Source organism: Bombina bombina, chromosome 6 (genome assembly GCF_027579735.1).
Source record: "Bombina bombina isolate aBomBom1 chromosome 6, aBomBom1.pri, whole genome shotgun sequence".
NCBI lineage: Eukaryota > Metazoa > Chordata > Amphibia > Anura > Bombinatoridae > Bombina > Bombina bombina.
Genome location: NC_069504.1, coordinates 1,041,230,140 through 1,041,251,970, shown reverse-complemented (window position 1 = coordinate 1,041,251,970; position 21,831 = coordinate 1,041,230,140). Strand labels below are relative to the sequence as shown.

Here is a 21,831-nt window from a genome sequence, read left to right as displayed (position 1 = left end):
TTCAACGTTAAAACATAACTTTTATTGTGTCAAAATTTAATATAAAATACTGGAAACACTTCCCCAAGAAATGAATACAACCCACAACTTCACCACTTCACTAAAATATAATTCTTCTTTTGACACATAGCACAGTATACTTAAGAGTTAATAACACAATGTTACACAATAAATGATTATCTCACATCATATGTTCAAAAAAGAGATACTTTAGAGTAAAGAAAAATCTGATGACAATAATCTTATTGCTTCTGACATGGAATTATAAACATACAAAAAAGATACCCAAGGAAATAAAGTCATGGGAATCAACATTATAATATTCAATACGCTTTTCTTTATCTATAGGTCCCAAAAAACGGACAGACAATATTGATAGGAATAAAATAGTCTTTTTATAAGTCCTTTAATATATAACATAGGCATACGAATAGCAACTAAATTACAACAATATGTAGTTCTCATCAGTCAAGATATGGCGGTCCAATAGGAAGCAACTATTTGCAAGTAAGAGGATGACGTCATACGAAAGGAGGGACCTGAGACCTTTTAAATAACCAGTAAGTGAGCGGCGCGCTCACCCTTTGAGAAAGCCGTTAGGGCGAAACATGTTAGGGACGTTAGGGAATTGGTGAGGAGTCCTGGAGCTCCTGTATTTTTAGATTAGCCTTAGAATGCTGTATTACTAAACCTGTTCTAACCTATTAACTCACTAGTTAAAGTAGGCATATCGTCACTGTTATATTCCAATAATATTGGACCATATATGCTCAACAACCAATAGATAGACTCAATGGGCAAGCGATACAAGAGTAGTATACTCGGGAGTGGGGCTCACTTGGAGCAATCATTTGACACAGACTGTTGATTGTAGACTTTATTTTACAAATCTAGTAGTTTAAATATAAACCACTGGCAGAGAACCTAACCAATACCGGGTAAGAGTGCATTTACTGCACCGGCTAAAAACTGAGCAGTGTGATTAACATTAGCTCCAATTGAACTGCGGTAGCCTGCAATCTGTATGTGTGCTGAAATTTGACAGCGTATGTGATCCAATCAGCTGCGCTTAAACCCTTAATCCAACTAACGAATATCTCTCTTACATATCTGAAAACAAATGTTACGCTACAGATATAAGTTTACAACTAGCCTGTGGTATTACTAATATTTTATACTATATAAAAATCCATTAGCTCCAGCTGAACTGTTATAGCGTGTAATCTGTATGTGTGCTGAATTTCTACTTATGTTAATGGGCACTGCTCCAATACACGGTATATAAATTTTGCCACTAACATATGAACCTACAACAAGTGTGCTGAATTCTGACTGATTTTAGTGGACACTGCTCCAGTACATGGTATACAAGTGTTGCGCCAAACATATAAACTTATAACAAGTGTGCTGAATTCTGATTTATCTTAGCGGGCACTGCTCCAATACACGGTATACAAGTGTTGTGCCAGACATACGAGCTTATAACAAGTGTGCTGAATTCTGTCTTATTTTAGTGGGCACTGATCCAATATATGTTATACAAGTGTTGCACCAAACATATGAACTTGTAACAAGTGTGCTGAATTCAGACTTATTCGAGTGGGCATTGCTTTAATACATGGTATATAAGTGTTGCGCCAAACATATGAGCCTATAACAAACCTATGAAGAAATTTAGCACTGCTTCAATACATAGTATACAAGTGTTATGCCAAACATATGAGCTATAATAAACTTATGAAGCTATTTTAGCACACCCAACTTACGGGTTATAACAGATTGTTAAGAGCTTACAACTAATGTAAGTGAATCACAACACTGAACATTCCACGTATAAACACAGAAGCCATCCAAACAAGTGTGGGTAATATAAACAATAAACTACTGAATAGATAAAGTGGCGGCTTCCCCTTATGTGGAGTACCAATTGGTATTTAAAGATCAACACAGGAGGTTAATCCCCCAGCTAAAATAGTATTAATCTCTTTAACAGGGTACACTGTGCTCTCATTACCAATATATAGAGCATGCTACCCATAAGCAGATAGTATTGGGCTAAACCAGAATGTTAGCGCTGCACTGATATATGGTCAATCTGCAACATGCAGTGACACCTGTGTATAATACAATATATAAATTGATACTTCATCAACATTACTATTAGTAAAGATTACAGAGTATCTTTCTTCTTTTCTTTATATATATATATATATACACAAATATTCAATAAGACTTCTTGTTACGAGTCTGTATCAGCTTAAATAAACTTGATACAACTACACTAAAGTAGTTAACCAGCACAATATATGACCTACTTTACTAGAATCTATCTAACGTGAACAGGTTAATTACAGATCCTCCAGCATCTGAGAGTGTTTTTAAATTAATTTCCAGTATTTTATATTAAATTTTGACACAATAAAAGTTATGTTTTAACGTTGAACACGCAAGCTCACTAGACTATCAGTAACTCTGATTTGCCTTAAGGAATATAGTCTTTTGTACTACTCATAGATGTACCCTACATTAACCCTTATGAGTGCTATATATGTAGTCTGTTGAGTTAGAGTTTCTCTCTACCAAAGTTTCATATGTTGAAAACTACATAGCACCTCTTCTAGTCCAAAATACTTGTAAGGGGATTATTCCCACATACACCAAGGGCGATAAGGGGTTAGTAGGGAATCTAAAGTATTTAAGCTACACTTGGCTAGTAGTGCCGTTGATACCCCCCTCCTCCAACATTTTTCTACATGTTTCAATAGTGGCATGAAATGAGACAGACATAGATACAAAATTCACATGTATTGCTGCATAATACTGAGAGGTTAGTGACTCCTACTCATGACAGTACAGCGCACTGACAGTACAGCACACTGACAGTACAGCACACTGACAGTACAGCACACACAATCTAGCCAAAAACAGCAAAGCATGTGAGTAGTAAATATACTGTAGCTGTCACAGACCAATGCACACTGGTGCTGCTGACACTAAGTTGCAGCACACAAAGGATGTGACAGTAGAAAACAAGTAACAGAGGGTTACACTCATTATAAGGCACAGATCAACACACCAGAGTTTCTGAGCAACAAACAGAGTTTCAGAGCTCACAGTAACAATATTCCCTTTTCTCCTACAGAGAAAGGAGTGGATAAAGGATATTACACCGTTGGTGCACGGCTCATGCGTCTAGAGGAGAAGGTACTAGAGGGTATCATTATACAATTTGTGTCTTATTTTGTCTATCAATGTATCCATGTGAAATGAAGTTCAAATTGTAATCAACACAATATATAGGAGCCCAGTAAGGGACTGTCTAATTTAAAAGTTGGATTATATTTATGTGATATGAAATACTTGACAAATGTAATAAATCTTTGACTTTAACAGAGTCTCAGAATATGGTAGTATTGACTTTATGGGGTATATGTATTAATGTGCGAGGGGACATGATACGATGTAGCGCATACGCTGTCGGCATTTATCATTACACCACCAGTTCTTGTGAACTGCTGGTACAATACAGCTCCCTGCAGATTCACAGCCAATCGGTCACTAGCAGGGGGTTGATTTCTGTCCACGGACTCAGAGCAGGCGAACAAGTTATGGAGCAGTGGTCTTTAGACCGCTGCTTCATAACTTCTGTTTCCGGCGAGCTTGAAGGCTTGATAAATCGGCCCTTATGGCTGAATTGGTAATACATGAATTTTTGCTGACTAAGGTACACTTCTTTTATTAAATAATTGTTGTGCCTCCTTTTACCCATTGATACTGCACACTTTTGTTAATGTTATCAATGGCTGATCTGCCATTAATGATGCACAGTGGAGCGGTTGCTTTTTATCATTATTTGTGCACCTCAATACATCTGAAATGCTAGCTGCAGTACCCATGGTTGCAACTCTCCCCCTTACACCCACCCCACAAGAACCACTACTGATAGTGCAATAATCCAGCTCAAGAGGCCTATAGCAGCCCCTTAAAAGGACCTCCCACCAAGTATGGTCTAAACACTCATAATGACCCTTCCTAAAAGACCCAACCACAGCTACTTTAGTGGACTACCCAAAATAAAGCACTTTCTAGCCACCCTGCAAAATCCAAATACTGGGGGGGGGGGGGAATTGTAGTACACAACAACCTCCTGCACAACCTTCAACACTCAAAAGTGCTCTTATATAATCCATTCAACTTCAAAACAATCTAGCAATTAAGGGCCCCATCAACACAACCATCAACCACTAAACAAATCCCAACATTCAAGGGAACCCACTTGTCACCCCTTAGTGTAAAATCACCCCATACTCAAAAAAGCAATCACCTCGCTCTGCAATGAAGGGAACTCCTTACCCACCATGCTTTCAATGAAAAGACCTCCCCACAAAATGTATGTCCTACTTTCATCCATAAACCCACAATGTCTTCAGTCTTGGTTAAAAAAAACGTGTCTCTATCTTTAGCCTTTTACAGCCACAAAGGTCCTGATGGGTTAATATCTCACTTAAACAGACATACCAGCCAAAATTGGAATCCACATAAATGCATTTTGAATAGAAGCATTTTTGTAATATACATGTTTTAGCAAAAATGCTTTTAATAAAAGCTATAGCTGTTTCAAAACGTGTATTTAAAGGGACAGTCTACACCAAAATTGATATTGTTTAAAAAGATATATAATGCCTTTACTTTATACTTTATAACATTTAAACCTCTACATTTCTGCCTGTTTCTAAGCCACTAGACAGCCTCTTATCACATGCTTTTTTATTAGCTTTTCACAACAAGAGACTGCTAATTCATGTGAGCCATATAGATAACATTGTGCTCACTCTCGTGGAGTTATGCAAGACACAACACTATTTGGCTGAAATGCAAGTCAATAGATCATAAATAAATAGCCATGTGATCAGGGGGCTGTCAGAAGAGGCTTAGATACAAGCTAATCACAGAGGTTAAATGTATATTAATATAAACATGTTGACTGTGCAAAACTGGGGAATGTGTAATAATAGGATTATCTTTCTTTTTAAATATTAAAAAATTTGGAGTAGACTATCTCATTAAGTATGCACCGTGCACCAGCATTTTAAACACAGCACTTGCTTAGAGAGCCTAAGGTGCTTCTACCATCTAGCAATGACTCAGTTTGTTAATTGCTGACATAAAGCTCAGCTGGTGCTCTGAGCAGCTGCAGTATTTAAATGCTGGTGCACTGAGAATATCTAGCTATGCGTCACATGCACAGAAAAATGTTAACAATAAAACAGTGATAACTTTTACTAGAAGCATTTTTTGCCAATGCATGTATAATGCAAATATGTTTCTATTCAAAGATGTAATTCATCTATGTGCTTTTAAATTTTTAAAGGAATGTCCTTTAAGCTTTTTATTAGGTGAAAATAAAACTGATTGGGACCCTGTTGCTGGAAAGACTGAATATGGAGTTGTGGGTTTCAACTAAAATATGATGGTAATGTTGTGGTCATAGGGTTTGGTTGTGTGTTCTATGCTTTGGGCAAAGTGGCAATACCATCGAGAGTATATCCCTTAGTGGATCATGCAGGGGTGACCTTGGGTACCAATTGGGCATTTTAACAGTGTTACAGATGGAGGCCCTGGATTTAGATGTTCCTTATGAGGACTATTATGGTCTAGATTTATCATAGCTGAGGCGTACAGGGGCATGTATACGCACCCCTGTATGGCTCAGCTCGCCTGTGGCGGGGCGAAATTACCCGTAGGTAATCAACCGCCATAGACTTCAATAGGCAGGAAAATTTTAAAACCCACAGGGACTCTTTCTGGCCACAATAGTGATGGAAAAGTTGTTTCAAGGGGACTAACACCTGGACTGTGGCATGCCTGAGGGGGATCCATGGCAAAACTCCCATGGAAAATTACATAGTTGATGCAGAGTCTGTTTTTAATCCATAAAGGGCATAAATCACCTAACATTCCTAAATTGTTTGGAATAACGTGCTTTAAAACATCAGGTATGATGTTGTATCGATCAGGTAGTGTAAGGGTTACACCCGCTTCACAGTGCGCAGTGTAGGTGATATACCTGCCCTGACCATGCTTTGCAGACCAGGTATCAGTGGTCAGATTGACCCTTGCCCCAACACTGTGTGCCAGACATGCCATTATAGCAGACTTATATGGCTTTGGCGTTGCTTTTTGGTAATTAGAAGGCTGCTAAATGCCACTGTGCACCACACGTGTTTTATGCCCAGCAGTGAAGGGGTTAATTAGGGAACATGTAGGCAGCTTGTAGAGTTAATTTTAGCTTAAGTGTAGTGTAGTAGACAACCCAAAGTATTGATCTAGGCCCATTTTGGTATATTTAATGCCACCATTTCACCGCCAAATGCGATCAAATAAAAACATTTTTTTCACTTTTTCACAAACTTTAGGTTTCTCACAGAAATTATTTACAAACAATTTATGCAATTATGGCATAAATGGTTGTAAATGCTTCTCTGGGATCCCCTTTGTTCAGAAATAGCAGACTTATATGGCTTTGGCGTTGCTTTTTGGTAATTAGAAGGCTGCTAAATGCCACTGCGCACCACACGTGTTTTATGCCCAGCAGTGAAGGGGTTAATTAGGGAGCATGTAGGCAGCTTGTAGAGTTAATTTTAGCTTAAGTGTAGTATAGTAGACAACCCAAAGTATTGATCTAGGCCCATTTTGGTATATTTAATGCCACCATTTCACAGCCAAATGCGATCAAATAAAAAAAAATTGTTCACTTTTTCACAAACTTTAGGTTTCTCACAGAAATTATTTACAAACAACTTATGCAATTATGGCATAAGTTCAGAAATAGCAGACATATATGACTTTGGCATTGCTTTTTGGTAATTAGAAGGCTGCTAAATGCTGCTGCGCATCACACGTGTATTATGGCTAGCAGTGAAGGGGTTAATTAGGTAGTTTGTAGGGAGCTTGCAGGGTTAATTTTAGCTTTAGTGTAGAGATCAGCCTCCCACCTGACACATCAGACCCCCTGATCCCTCCCAAACAGCTCCCTTCCCTCCCCCACCCCACAATTGTCCCCGCCATCTTAAGTACTGGCAGAAAGTCTGCCAGTACTAAAATAAAAGGTTTTTAAAAAAATAATAATTTTGTTTTAGCATATTTACATATGCTGTGGTGTAGCATCCCCCCTTAGCCCCCAACCTCCCTGATCCCCCCCAAAACAGCTCTCTAACCCTCCCCATCTGCCTTATTGGCGGCCATCTTGGGTACTGGCAGCTGTCTGCTATTATTTCACAGTAAAAAAGTGTTGTTGTTTTTTAAATGTACACTACTGTTACACCAGATATGAGTGGTGGCACTGGGCAAGTGGGCACAGTATATGCTGTGAGCCTGACACACACGCTGGCAGGCAGGCAACTGCAATTAGATTACACAGGAAAAAAAAACTGATGTTCTAGCCCTAAAAAGTGCTTTTTGGGGTGCTGTCCTTACAGCACAGATCAGACTTCACGACTGTAGTGGACACTGAATACACTAGCCTAGCTATTTCCCTATTAAATCAGCAGCAGCTACACTGTCCCTCCTCTCACTAAGAATGCAGCTTCCGAATGAATCTAAAATGGATGCTGTCCAGGAGGTGGGAGGGTCTGGGAGGGAGGGTCTGCTGCTGATTGGCTGGAATGTGTCTTCTGACTGTGAGGTATAGGGTCAAAGTTTACTCAATGATGAGGAATAGGGGGTGGACCGAACATCGCATATGTTCGCCGTCTGTGGCGAACGCGAACATGCTATGTTCGCCGTGAACTATTCGCAACATCACTAACATCGCCGCAATTCAACCCGATCGAATACGATCGGGTTGATTGACACCCCCCTGCTAGCGGCCGATTGGATGTGAATCTGCAGGGGGCGGCATTGCACCAGCAGTTCACAAGAGCTGCTGGTGCAATGCTGAATGCGGAGAGCATATATTTAGCGATGTCTGGCGGACATGATCCGCTGATCGGATCATGTCGGACAGGCATATAATTAAACACCCCTAATCCGCCGCCCCTCGACATTGCAAACACTAAATAAAATTATTAACCCCTAAACCGCCACCCCTGACATCGCTGACACTAAATATAATTATTAACCCCTATTCCGCCGCTCCCTGACATCGCCAACACTAATAAAAGTTATTAACCCCTAATCCGCCTCTCTCCGACATAACCAACACTAAATATAATTATTAACCCCATTCCGCTCCCCGACATCACTGACACTAATAAAAGTTATTAACCCCTAAACCTCTAGCCCCCCACATCGTAACTAATAAACTAAACCTATTAACCCCTAAACTGCCGCCCCCCCTATATTGCAAAACACTAAATTAAACTATTAACCCCTAAAACTACCAACCCCTAACTTTAAATTAAAATGACAATATAACTATCTTAAAATAAATAAAAACTTACTTGTGAACTAAAAAAAAACTAAGTTTAAACTATAAATTAACTATTTTAATAAAATTTTAAAAACTACCAATTATAAAATCTAGATTACAAATTTAAAAAACCTAACACTACAAAAAAATTTAAAAAATCTAAAATTACAAAAAATAATAAACACTAAATTACGAAAAATAAAAAACTCTAAGCTTTCAAAAAATAATAAACGAAATTATCAAAAATAAAAACAATTAAACCTAATCTAATAGCCCTATAAAAATAAGAAAGCCCCCCAAAATAAACACCCTCAACCTACAATAAACTATCAATAGCCCTTAAAAGGGCCTTTTGTAGGGCATTGCCCTAAGTTAAACATCTCTTTTACCGTAAAAAAAATTACTGTCCCCCCTAAAAGTAACCCCCCACCCAACCAAACCCCCAAAATAAAAAACCTATCTCTAAAAAACACTAAGCTACTCATTGTCCCTAAAGGGGCATTTGTATGGGCATTGCCCTTAAAACGGCATTTAGCTCTTTTACTGCCCTTAAAAGGGCATTCAGGTCTTTTACAAGTGCCCATCCCTAATCTAAAAAAAAACACCCCAAAAAACACTAACCCCATAAAATCTACTCATGGTTCCTGAAGTCCGGATATCCATCTTCATCCAGGCGGCGAGAAGTCTTCATCCAGGCAGCGACACTTTCATCCATCTCAGGGATGTCTTCTATCTTCATCCTGGAGGCGCGGAGCGGAGCTATCCTAGATGGTGAAGACATCCTGCGCAGAGTGTTATTTTCATATGGTCACCGCCATACACTAAAGTTGAATGCAAGGTAGCCATTTCAAAATGGCGTACCTTGCATTCCTATTGGCTGATTTGATTCTTCAAATTCAAATCAGCCAATAGGATTAACGCTTCTGAAATCCTATTGGCTGTTCAAAACAGCCAACATGATGAGAGCTACTGAAATCCTATTGGCTGTTTTGAATAGCCAATAGGATTTCAGAAGCTCTCATCCTGTTGGCTGATTTGAATTTGAAGAATCAATATAGGAATGCAAGGTACGCCATTTTGAACGGCTACCTTGCATTCAACTTCAGTGACATTTTTATCAATATAAATGTTATCTTTTGTTATTAAAAATGTAGATGTATGAGTGTAAAACTTTATTTTAATATGTTTTATGTGCTTTTTGTTAAACCTTTTTTTTTTTTTTTAACCCTTACACTTCAGGTCTCCGCTCATGCTAATTCTTTTAGTGCCATTTGGACTTTCAAGCACAACCCTTAACTTTCAACTTATAATATTAGCGATATTTAGTGCGATCATGATATCCATTGACAGTATTGAGGTGCGCTAGAGCAATATAGGCCGCACTAATCTTTCTCTGGTAAATCTGATTTACCATGGACTTGTAATATCAAGTTACTTGCTAATTTTAGTGTGGTCCAGCAAAATGGCTTATTGCGTCCAGCGCTAGCATTAGTAATCTGGGCCAGTGTGTATTTAAAAAAATACTTACATTTAAAAATTAAATAAATTCATGTGCTTTTCAAATTTTAATTTTATATCCATTTAGGGCTAGATAACAAGTGGATCACTATTTTGCACTCTCACTTGCATGATAATTTTGATAGATGGAGGCTTTTTGCGCACATCAGGTTGCACTCGTATTACAAGTTGAAGGTAAAGAGTAAGCGTGTGAGCGAAAACCCGAAGCGTGCAAAAAGTTAAACTTCGAATATCGCAAACGCATTAACTTATCCTTACATAGAAGTCAATGGAGCGAGCAAACTGCAAATAAATCGAACACCCATGCTCATGCACTAACCCGATCGCGTTTATTCAAGTACGCTAAACCAAACCAAACATATTTATATATAATTTGTTTTGGTAAAATATATATATATATATATATATATATATATATATATATATAATTATATATAGGTACATATATATACATATTTATATTGGAATATATATTTAAAAATACTTAGAATGTATTACACTATGTGAAGAATATTGGAATGTGAAATATTTACAGTGCATACACAGTCAAATACTTAATTAAATATGAATATTGCATAAATATGATTTTTCATGTTTTTAGCTACTTAACTTCAAAGGTCTCCAATGCACAAACACACACATATATGTCTATATGTGTGTACATGTGTTTATTTGTTTATATGTGTATATATGTCTGTAAATACATAAATACACATATAAATACATAAATGTATGTAGACCCATATAAACATATGCATATTTAGACGTGTATGTCTGTATCTCTATGTTAAGCCCTTTGCAGCCCTTTTCTTTACTCCTGAGACCTCATATCTTTGACTTTTTAACGCAATTTTAAAATATATATATTTTTTATCAGACAGTGTTAATATGAGTGTAGCTGTGCTGTTAAATGTGTTTTTCTGTCTTTTGTGCAACTTTTTTGTTGTGCTAACCCTAAAGTCGCACTTACCCAACATGCATTAAATTAAATTGCCATCAAGTGACCACGTTTACTTTCAACTCGTAATATGGTTGCTATTTCCATCTTGCGCAAAGAGATGAGAAATATCCCATATCGCTTGTGTGCTACAATTAGCGCCCCACTCGTAATCTAGCCCTTATTGTGGCAGAGTTTCTGAGTCAGAGGATGATATGGAGCATCAGAGGATTATTTATATTTCACCCAGTCTCATGGAGTTTAAGCCTTCCTTAAAATCAGTACTGGAATGTAATACCAAGTCAGATCATACACAGAGTATTCCTGCATTATTAATATGCAGCCCAAATATGCCAACCCTAAATACGATCCTCCCCATTACCATAATTGTTTATATAACTGCTCCTCATAACATCTTTTGCTATATAACAGTTTCCTAAAATCATCCCGCTCTATTCAGATAAAGCAATTCTATTATGTGTTGAAATGCTTCACATGAACTGTCCTTATAATTAACTTTTGTTAGTGTATTATTTAGCGTATTCACTACCTATAATTCTGTTTTTATCTGTACGCTGTTTCCTTTTTGTCTGTTCTCCTGACCCTGAGACATTCTGCCAGTTTCCCAGGATTGGATAATGAGATGAGAAGCAGGCCTGGCTCAGACTGTGTCTGGCTAGAGCTGGCCTGGCACACGGTGTTTGTACACGGGGTCAATACTTAGCTGGGGACCTCCTACACTTCACCCTTCATTAGGTGCAGTGCTTAGACATAGCAAGGAGTTTAAACTGCTGGAATAGTAAGCATGGCCTGGCCTACTGAGCTGGAACACTGTCTGCTCACTTGGCACAGTCCACAGGCCTGGCAAAGACGGCTTCTGGATGGCCTGAAAGCATCAGTGTAAGTATTGTCCAAGTTAGACACAGACAGAGAATGTACCCAGACACGCTGGCTGGGGGAGCCAGTAAGATTTGGTCCCACTCATTTGTTCCAAATAATAAAGAACTAATTATTCCACTGCCACTCAGTAATCTGTCCTCAGCTTACCCTGTGTGGATTTGTACGTGGATTTGTGTGTGCTAAAGTGTATGTGTATATGTGCTTACTATTTGTTTGTGTATAAGAGTGTGCGATTATGTGTGTGAGAATGATTATAGACAGGTTATTCAGTGCAAACTTAGTGAAATGTGTAAATGAAACTGTATTTTGTTGGATAATGTATTATTAGTAAAAATACAATGACTATTGAGAGAAACAGCCATAACATAACAGCCCTGCCCCTGTTAATAGTTTTTTTATGCAATGAGTTGGTTTGTGTTTTTGCTACTAATAAATGTCTAAAGCAGAATATTGTTGGTTTGATAGGAAACCCAGAAAAAAAATCTGTTGTAATTCAGATAGCGAATACAATTGCAAACAATTATCTATTATCAAATTTGCTTCATTCTCATGTTATTCCTTGTGGAAGAGATATCTTGATAGGTAGGGTGCACATGTCTGGAGCAATAGTGCTGGCATCTAGTGTTCTTGTTAATGTATAACATTGTTGCAAAACTGCTGCCATACAGTGCTGTAGTCACGTGCACGCTTCTGAACTTATTTTCTGCTTTTTAACAAAGGATAACAAGGAAAAGAAGAAAAATTGATAATAGAAGTAAGTTGGAAAGTTATTTAAAACTGTGTTTTATGTCCCTTTACGTAACCAAGCCTTTCCAGAGGTATCTAGAGACCAAAGACTACCCTCAAATAAGGTTAAACATAAAAAAACTATTGATGCATTCAAATAAAAAATGTTACATAATAAAAGGAAACTAAACCAGAATGTTTTCTTTCTTGATTAGGATAGATTATGCTATTTTAAGCAACTTTCTAATTTACTCCTATTATCAGTTTTTCTTCGTTCTCTTGGTATCTTTATTTGAAATTAAGCAAGACTGTAAGCTTAGGAGCTGGTTCAGCATCTGGGTAGTGCTTGCTGATTGGTGGCTATGGGGCCAATTTAACAATCTCCGTATCGGCCCCAATGCCAGGCTCGCCAGAAACAGGAGTTAAGAAGCAGAGATCTTGCTCTGAGGCTGCAGACATCAATCTGCCCGATTCTATACGATTGGGTTGATTGACACCCCCTTCTAGTGGCCGTGAATCTGCAGGGGACGGCATTGCACAAGTAGTTCACCAGTACTGCTTGTGCAATGTTAAATGCGGACAGCGTATGCTGTCCGTATTTAGCGATGCAGGGCGGACATGATTCTCTGTAGCGAATCATGTGCGCCCGGGGTATGATAAATCTACCCCCATATGCGGAGCCATTACTCATCTCTGTGCTAAAGTAATTTCTCATAGGCTGAGTTTCCATTGGTGGTGTGAATAGTTTTACACCAGTTTTTAACTATTTAAATGGCTATGGATAATAAAAAATAACAGCATCCAGCAGTCTTCAGAGATGTCAGATTTTCATTTTGTGCTCACTAAATTACTGCAGCGGATAATTTGCCCTCACACAACAGCTTTCAGCTTCATGTATAGGACCTGTAATAAACTACATTTTTCATCAGCCTTTCCTAGATATATAGGTATATAAAATTCCATTTATGAAGAAGAAAAATGTAAAACGTAAAACACACACATAATTAACAAAATAATATGAATTAATAATAATTATGTTGACTTTAATATTTTAAATATAAAAGGCAGCTGTAAATATAAATATTTAATATATTAATACATTCTAAATAGTTATATTAAAGTAATTATGCATAAGTATATAAATGTATTGTTTAGAACCAAGAACACAACTATATATAGTATTTAACAAATATGTAAATAAAAATGTGTGTGTGTATTGCAGCAGAGTCAAACAAAGGTGAATGTCACCAATGCCAAACCAGTCGTTTACACAATATTGTTAGAGATGCTAATTTAACTGCTGGATATTAAATGGAAATAGGATGTAGAGCAAAATGCTTAAATGGACAGTACATTCAAAACTAAAATGTCAGGATTCAGACAGAGCATGATATTTAAAAGTAAAAAGCTCCATTTTAATTCTATTTTAAAATTTGCCTAATTCTCTCTGTATTCTTTGTAGAGTAAAACTAGGTAGACTCAGGAGCATTCACACTTGATGGCAAAATTGTTTGCAACAATAAATGAGTGCTACAAAGATTGTTGCTGCTGCCATAAAGTTCTGAAGCTTTAATGGGATAGAAAGGTAAAACATGTAATGTGCATGGGTGCATTTCAATTTGAAATAGAAGCGGTAGCACTTTGCACTCAAATGCATTAACCAGAGATCAGATCTCGGGTAATAAAAATAATGTCCCACAATTTACGTCAAAATAAAGTGGACAGCTCATTAATAAAATAAAAAATATCAGCATCTTTATATATTTTTTAAATATACACATATTAATATACAAATATTAACACATAAATATATATGTTTATATTCATATATATATATATATAGTAAAGTAGCAAGGAAGTGCACTCTCACTTAAGTCCAACTACCAGGGTGCTAGTAAAGTATAATACATGGAAAACAAAAACTTGCACTCATTGGGTTTTTCAAAAGCCAATATTTACTGTGACCGTGTTGTAACGTTTCGGGGACAATGTATCCCCGAAACGTTACAACACGGTCACAGTAAATATTGGCTTTTGAAAAACCCAGTGAGTGCAAGTTTTTGTTTTCCATGTGTATATATATATATATATATATATTACATTTGCTGCCCAACTTACCCTCTTTCACTGCGCTAGTTTCTGTGCCATGTCTATCGGCATCAGAATGAGGCTCCCATTGGAGCCTATGGAAGCGCGCTGTCATAATACCAGCACATATTTGCGTGCACTGGTATTACTGAGTGGAGCGCAAACATTGCACTTGCAAAAGCACAATTTTGCTCTCCACTTGAAAACTGGCCAAATGTCTCCTATGCTGAGACCATTTAAGAACAAATATAAATAAGCTTTTCCTTCTTAATATGAGGAGAGTCCACAGCTTCATTCAAAACTTGTGGGAATACAGAACCTGGCCACCAGGAGTAGGCAAAGACACTCCAGCCAAAGGCTCCCTCCCTACCTCCCCCACTTCCCTCATATCTCAGTCATTCTTTGCCTTTCATCACAGGAGGTTGGGACAGAAGTGTCAGAAGTTAAGGAGAAGTTCCTTATGGAAAGTAGTACCCTTCCGAATGGGACTGGAGTTTTAAGTAGTCTTGTCATCCTCTCAGTGAGTGCATTGGTGAATGTTAGGGTCTGGAGATGCAGGGAGAGTCTTTCTGTGTACCTATCCAGACTCGTATTAACAGCTCCTAAGCAATCAGTGTTGACGAGTTTCACTGCCTGCTTCTAACACTCAAGTCCATGTCAGGAGCAATGCTACAAGACTGTCAAACTTGAGAGGCTGTGAGCCTGTTCCACGGCAGAGATTCCGGTAAGATCGTTTCATTTTTATACACAAATGATAACACAAGAAGACAGGGTCACAGTATGACTCCTTTTATCTGTATGGAATCAAGGGTTAATATCTCTAAAAGGGAATTATTGAACCGGGGGGATTTATCGCATAATTTTCTTTATTATGTTTTATGCTGCGACATGCGTGAGAATTTGGTTAGCTGTGCAGCCTGTTATGTTTGGTGCGCTTTTTCCTGTAGCAGGGGCGGTCCTGCATGGCGCACCACGTGACCGGGTGTGGTCACACTGATTTCCTCTTTTTCTGACCATGCGGTTTTACGGATATGAAGCATTTTCTCTGTGGGGCCTGGGTCATAGGAGGTGGTGAGTGCCCCAGCCATTGGGGGTATATAGGTGCCATTTATCTTTTTCTATAGTCCATCTTACAAGCGCAAGCTATGGAAGACTGTGATACGTTGGAGGGTACTCTCTCTTTACCTAAATCTAATACCTGCCTATATTGTGAGGAGGCTACGGTATATATCCGCCTGACCAATTATGTTCCACATGCCTTGATAAAGTAATTTTATCTAAGAAAACAAATATGTTTAGTACCACTGAGTCGTCCACCTCAGAGGGGTCTCCGTCCTGTGAGGTGCATTCCCTGCTGTCATCTCCTATTGCACATGCAGCTTCCCATTGCACTGCTAATCCTCCTTCTGGAGGGGCCCTCTTACCGCCAGACTTTACTGAACAGCTACAAACAGAAGTGCCTGCGGCCTTCAGTGCTTTACCTCGCCCAGCTAAGCACAAGTGAAAGGTCAAATATTGCTATCCTTTCCAGGGGTCATCTACTAACTTATTGGATTTTTCTGATACAAGATTATCCGATGATGAGGACGCCTCTGATACTTAAGAGGATGCTCTTTCTGGGTCTAAATCTGCTGCCTCTAAGTCTCCAGCTGTGGAGGAACCAGACTTTAGATTTAGGATTGAACACTTATGCTTTCTGTTAAGGGAAGTTTTGGCTACTTTAGAGGTTCCAGAACCAAAAATACCTGAGGAACCTTGTATTCCTAAACTTGATAAGGTCTACAAAGACAGGGTTGTACCACAGACTTTCCCGGTTCCCGTACAGATGTTAAATATTATTAAGAATGAATAGGAAACACTCGGTTCTTCCTTTTCCCCTTCTTCTTTTAGGAAATTATTCCCAGTTCCGAACTCTCAATTGGAGTTGTGGGGTTCTGTCCCTAAGGTGGATGGCGCTATCTCCATGCTTGCTAAACGTACTACTATCCCGCTTGAAGATAGTTCCTCGTTTAAAGAGCCCATGGATAAGAAGCTAGAAACTCTGTTGCTGCGGTGGCTGGAGCCGCTACCTTTTGGTGAGACTCTTTATCTGAGTTGATCAAGGTGGAAGGTCCCCTTGGTACGATTCAGGAATTAATTAAGGCCTTGTGGGTGGCTAATTCTTTTATTTGTGATGCAAATATGCAGATTATTCACCTGAATGCCAAGGCGTCAAGTTTTTCAGTGCTAGCACGTAGGGCACTCTGACTAAAGTCTTGGTCTGCGGACATGACTTCAAAATCTAGACTTCTTTCTCTGCCATTTAAAGGGAAGATTCTTTTTGGTCCAGGCCTGGACTCAATCATATTCATGGTCACTGGAGGCAAACATAAGGGACAAGGTCCTAATTTTCATCCCTTTCGTTCGGATAAATCACAACGGCAACAGCCCTCCGCGAAGCCTTATTAGCCCAAGGGAACTTGGAGACCGACTTAGTCTTGGAATAAATCCAAGCAGAACAAGAAGCCTGCTGAGTCAAAGTTGGCATGATCGGGCGCCCCCCGATCCATCTCTGGATTCTGTGGGGGCAGACTATCGCACTCCTTGGAGGCTTGGCTGGGGGATGTGCAAGACCCTTGGGTCCTGGAGGTCATTGTTCAGGGGTACAGGATAGGTTTCAGATCTCATCCACCCAGAGGCAGATTCCTCTTGTTAAACCTTTATTCAAGGACAGAAAAATGAGAGGCCTTTCTAGGATGCATGAGAGATCTCTCCTCCCTGAGAGTAATTGTACCAGTACCTCTAGCAGAAAGAGGTCTGGGATATTACTCAAACCTTTTTGAGGTCCCAAAGAAGGAGGGAACTTTTTGCCCGATTCTGGACCTAAAGTGCTTAAACAAGTTCCTGTTTCCCATCATTCAAAATGGAGATAATAAGGTTCAGGAAGAACAGTTCAAGACTATGATAGACTTGAAGGATGCGTACCTTCACATTCCAATCCACAAGGAACACTTCAAGTTCCTGAGATTCGCGTTCTTGGACCAGCACTTCCTGTTTGTTGCTCTTTCATTTGGTCTAGCTACTGCCCCAAGAGTCTTTACAAAGGTTCTGGGGGCTCTACTTGCAGTGGCGAGAACCAGAGGGATAGCAGTGGCGCCATACTTGGATGACATCCTGGTTCAGGCACCATCCTGTCGGCTGGCAGAGGACCATTCAAAGGCTCTTCTATTTTTTCTTCGATCTCATGGATGGAAGATAAACTTAGAAAAGAGTTCTCTTGTTCCCAGTACCAGGGTGGAATTCCTGGGTACGATAATAGACTCCATATCCATGAGGATATTTCTTACAGACCAGAGACGTTACAAGCTAACTTCCAATTGTCTTGCCCTATAGACCTCCATAAGGCCCTCTGTGGCCTGGTGTATGGAGGTAATTGGACTCATGGTGTCCAGCATAGACATCGTTCCATTTGCCAGATTCCATCTCAGGCCTCTTCAGCTGTGCATGCTGAGACAGCGGAAAGGCGACCACTCAGATCTGTCAGAACATATTTCTCTGGCTCTGTCCAGATCACCTGTCCCAAGGGACATCCTTCTTGAGACCATCCTGGGAGATTGTTACTACAGACGCAAGTCTATCAGGATAGGGAGCTGTTTGGGGTGCCAGGAAGGCACAGGGCCTGTGGACTCGAGAGGAATCTCTTTTCCCGATCAATAATTTGGAACTTTGAGGGATCTTCAATGTTCTGAAGGCTTGGCCTCTTCTGGGTTCGTCTAGTTTATCAGATTCCAATCAGACAACATAACCTCGGTGGCTTACATCAACCATCAGGGGGGAACAAGGAGCTCCCTAGCAATAAGGAAAGTATCTCGGATTCTGGAATGGGCAGAGGCCCACAACTGCTTGTTGCCAGCGATCCACATTCCGGGTGTGAACAACTGGGAAGTGGATTTTCTCAGCAGAAAATCCTTTCATCCGGAGGAATGGTCTCTTCATCCCGAGATGTTTGCGGAAATTTGCAAGAGATTAGGGAAGCAGGAGATAGATCTCATGGTGTCCCGACTCAATATCAAGCTACCCAGATATGGCTTGCGGTCCAGGGATCCTCAGGCAGAGCTGATAGATGCATTAGCAGTGCCTTGGAGGTTCGGTCTAGTTTACATTTTTCCACCGTTATCACTTCTCCCTCGTGTAGTGGCCCGCATCAAGCAGGAGCAAGCTTCAGCAATTCTAATTGCTCCTTTGTGGCAGCGAGGGATGTGGTTCGCGGACTTGGTTGGGATATCTTTGTCTCCTCCATGGAGGTTACCTTGTTGCAGGGATATGCTGGAACAGGGTCATTATGTTCATCAAAAGATAGATTCTCTGAGCCTGCGTGGAGATTGAACGCTTAGTCCTAGCCAAGAGGGTTTTTTTTCTGAAAGAGTGATTGATACTCTCATTCAAGCTCGAAAGCTGGTCACTCGTCGCATCTATCATAAGGTGTGGAGGACCTACTTATTCTGGTGTGAAGAGCATGGATTCCCATGCCATAAGGTAAAGGTTTCCAGGATTCTTTCCTTTCTCCAGGATGGTATGGAGAAGGGCCTTTCTGCTAGTTCCCTAAAGGGACAGATTTCGGCTCTATGATGTGCAGTCCTTTGTTCAGGCTCTGTCTAGAATCAGGCCTGTGTTTAGACCTTCTGCTCCTCCTTGGAGTTTAAATTTAGTTCTTAAAGTTTTGCAGAGGGCTCCATTTGAGCCTATGCATTCAGTTGACATTAAATTACTGTCTTGGAAGATTCTTTTCCTACTGGCTATTGCTTCGGTACGCACAGTCTCTGAGATTGCGGCCTTGCAATGTGAGCCTCCTTACCTAGTTTTTCATGCTGATAAGGCTGTTCTTCGTACTGGGTTGGGCTTTCTTCCTAAGGTTGTTTCTGATCGTAAAATCAATAAGGAGATTGTGGTTCCTTCCTTGTGTCCTAATCCTTCGTCGAAGAAGCGGTTACTTCATAATTTGGATTTGGTTCTGGCTTTGAAATTCTATCTTCAAGCTACGAAGGATTTTAGAGAGACTTCTTCCTTGTTTGTTGTCTATTCTGGGAAGCGTAGAGGGCAGAAGGCCTCTTCCACGTCCTTATCTTTTTGGTTGAGGAGTATTATTTGCTTAGCATATGAGTCAGCGGGATATAAGCCTCCTCAAAGGATTACGTTTCATTCAACTAGAGCTGTGGCTTCATCCTGGGCCTTCAAGAATGAGGCCTCTATGGAGCAGATTTGTAGGGTGGCTACCTGGCTCTCCTTACATACCTTTTCAAAATTTTACAAATTTTACGTTTTTGCTTCGGCTGAAGCAGCTTTTGGGAGAAAGGTTTTGCAGGCGGTGGTGCCCTCAGAATGAGGGTCCACCTCTCTTTTACCCTCCTGTTTTCATTCGTGGACTCTCCTCATATTAAGAAGGAAAACATAAGCTGCTAAACTGAGCGTGATGGTGGTGCAGGTCCTTGAACATGCTGTCTCCCCCCCCCCCCCCCCCCCGGAGCAGAGGTTGATGGATTGAGAGGTATGATCATTTATTTACCTGTATAACCACATGCTTGGTTTCTGTTTGTTTGTGAACTTTGATTCTAGTATGTGTTATATCTACATAGAGTACTGATGTAATGAGTTATATATAGTCTGCTGGAAGCATAGATGCAAAATGCGAGAGGGCACAATTCTGGCCTCAATTAGAGCCACCTACTGTGATTTATTTAATTGTTAATTGATAAGTTTAGTTTTCCACATGTGCTATGTCTTGGAGCCAAAGTTGTTGCCACAACACAGGTAGCTGACGAAATGATATATATACCACCCTTTGATGAATAGGGTTAAATCGTAGTTACATAGCAAGAAAGGGCAAGGCTCCATCTCTAGTTAGACCAAGTTAGCTTAAATGTGAATACTTGTTATTTGTTTGTTATTTGTTTGTTATTTAAAATGTTTAAAAAAACATGTCTTTCCCGGACATGGAAATTGTATACCATTGTTGTCCTGCCCTGTGGTAGTGGGGGAGGATATTATGCTCATTAACCATACTATATGAAATTAATACCTTAATACTTGTAATTTCCGTGTTATGAGGGATCTGGATAATAAATAAAGTTTTTTTTTTAAAAAAAAGAAGGAAAACATAAATTATGCTTACTAGATAATTTCCTTTCCTTATGTATGAGGAGAGTTCATGGCCCTCGCACGTTTTTCTCCGTTGGGCGGACCTAAATTTTTGTTTAATCTTCTGACACCCTTTATACCCTGATATTTGTCCTACTGTTCCTTGTTCCCTTGGCAGCATAACTGGGACATAAGGGAAGTGGGGGAGGTATTTAAACCTTTGGCTGGGGTGTACAATGCCTGGTTTGTGAAGTCTGGAGTAGGCACCTTCAATTCTCTTTATTATTTTTTTCCAAACCACAATTTACTGTTAACCCCTTCACTACTGGGAATTTATTTTTTAATTTACCTATCAAAACTATATATTTTTTAGTGGACAACCCAAGGTATTGATCTAGGCCACTAGTTTTCAAACCTGTCCTCAGGCCTCCCCAACAAGCCAGGTTTTCAGGATTACCTTGGATGAGAGCACAGAGCAGGCAAAATAACCACGTTTACTAATCACCTGATTGTTTCACCTGTGTTCCAGTTCATATATCCTCAAAATGTAGCCTGTTAGGGAGGTCTGAGGACAATTTGATCTAGGCTCATTTTTTTTAAAAAAAAACCCTTTTTCACAAACTTTGGGTTTCTAACTGAAATTATTTACATACCGCTTCTGCAGTCATAACACAAATGATTGTAAAAGCATCCCTGGTTTAAAAGCTTCTCTGGGATTCCCTTTGTTCAGAAATACCAGACATGCATGGCTTTGCCATTTCTTTTTGGTAATTAGAAGGCGCCAAATGTAGCTGCACACCACACATTTAATATTCCTGGCAGTGTGAACTGCTTGCGCTGTCATGTCGGACAGACCGATGATAAATCGTCCCCATAGTCTGTTAACATCACTTGTGGCCAATCCATGCTACTTTTATGTTTGCACTCATTATACAAGTGAAATGTTAATTTATATTACTTAAAGGGATAGAAAGTTCAAAAGGTCAGAGAATCAGCAGTGGTGTGTATTGCTTCTAAAGATATAATTTGTGTCATACAAGCCACTGCTGACTCTCTGAGAACTTGTGGTATTTGAATACTGGTGCACAGTCCTCTCAGGATATCTGTGTTTGATGCAGAAAAAAAGGAATAACTTTTA

The 21,831-nt window shown here is 39.5% G+C and overlaps 1 protein-coding gene across 1 annotated transcript in view; it reads left to right on the top strand.

Moving 5' to 3' along the window:
- The window catches only part of LOC128664108 (potassium voltage-gated channel subfamily KQT member 1-like), a 327,070-nt gene that overhangs the window by 277,058 nt on the left and 28,181 nt on the right, over positions 1 to 21,831 (top strand). The window contains exon 17 of the mRNA XM_053718799.1: positions 3,143 to 3,204. Coding sequence (XP_053574774.1) covers positions 3,143 to 3,204 — 62 coding nt within the window. The remainder of the gene's footprint in view (positions 1 to 3,142; positions 3,205 to 21,831) is intronic.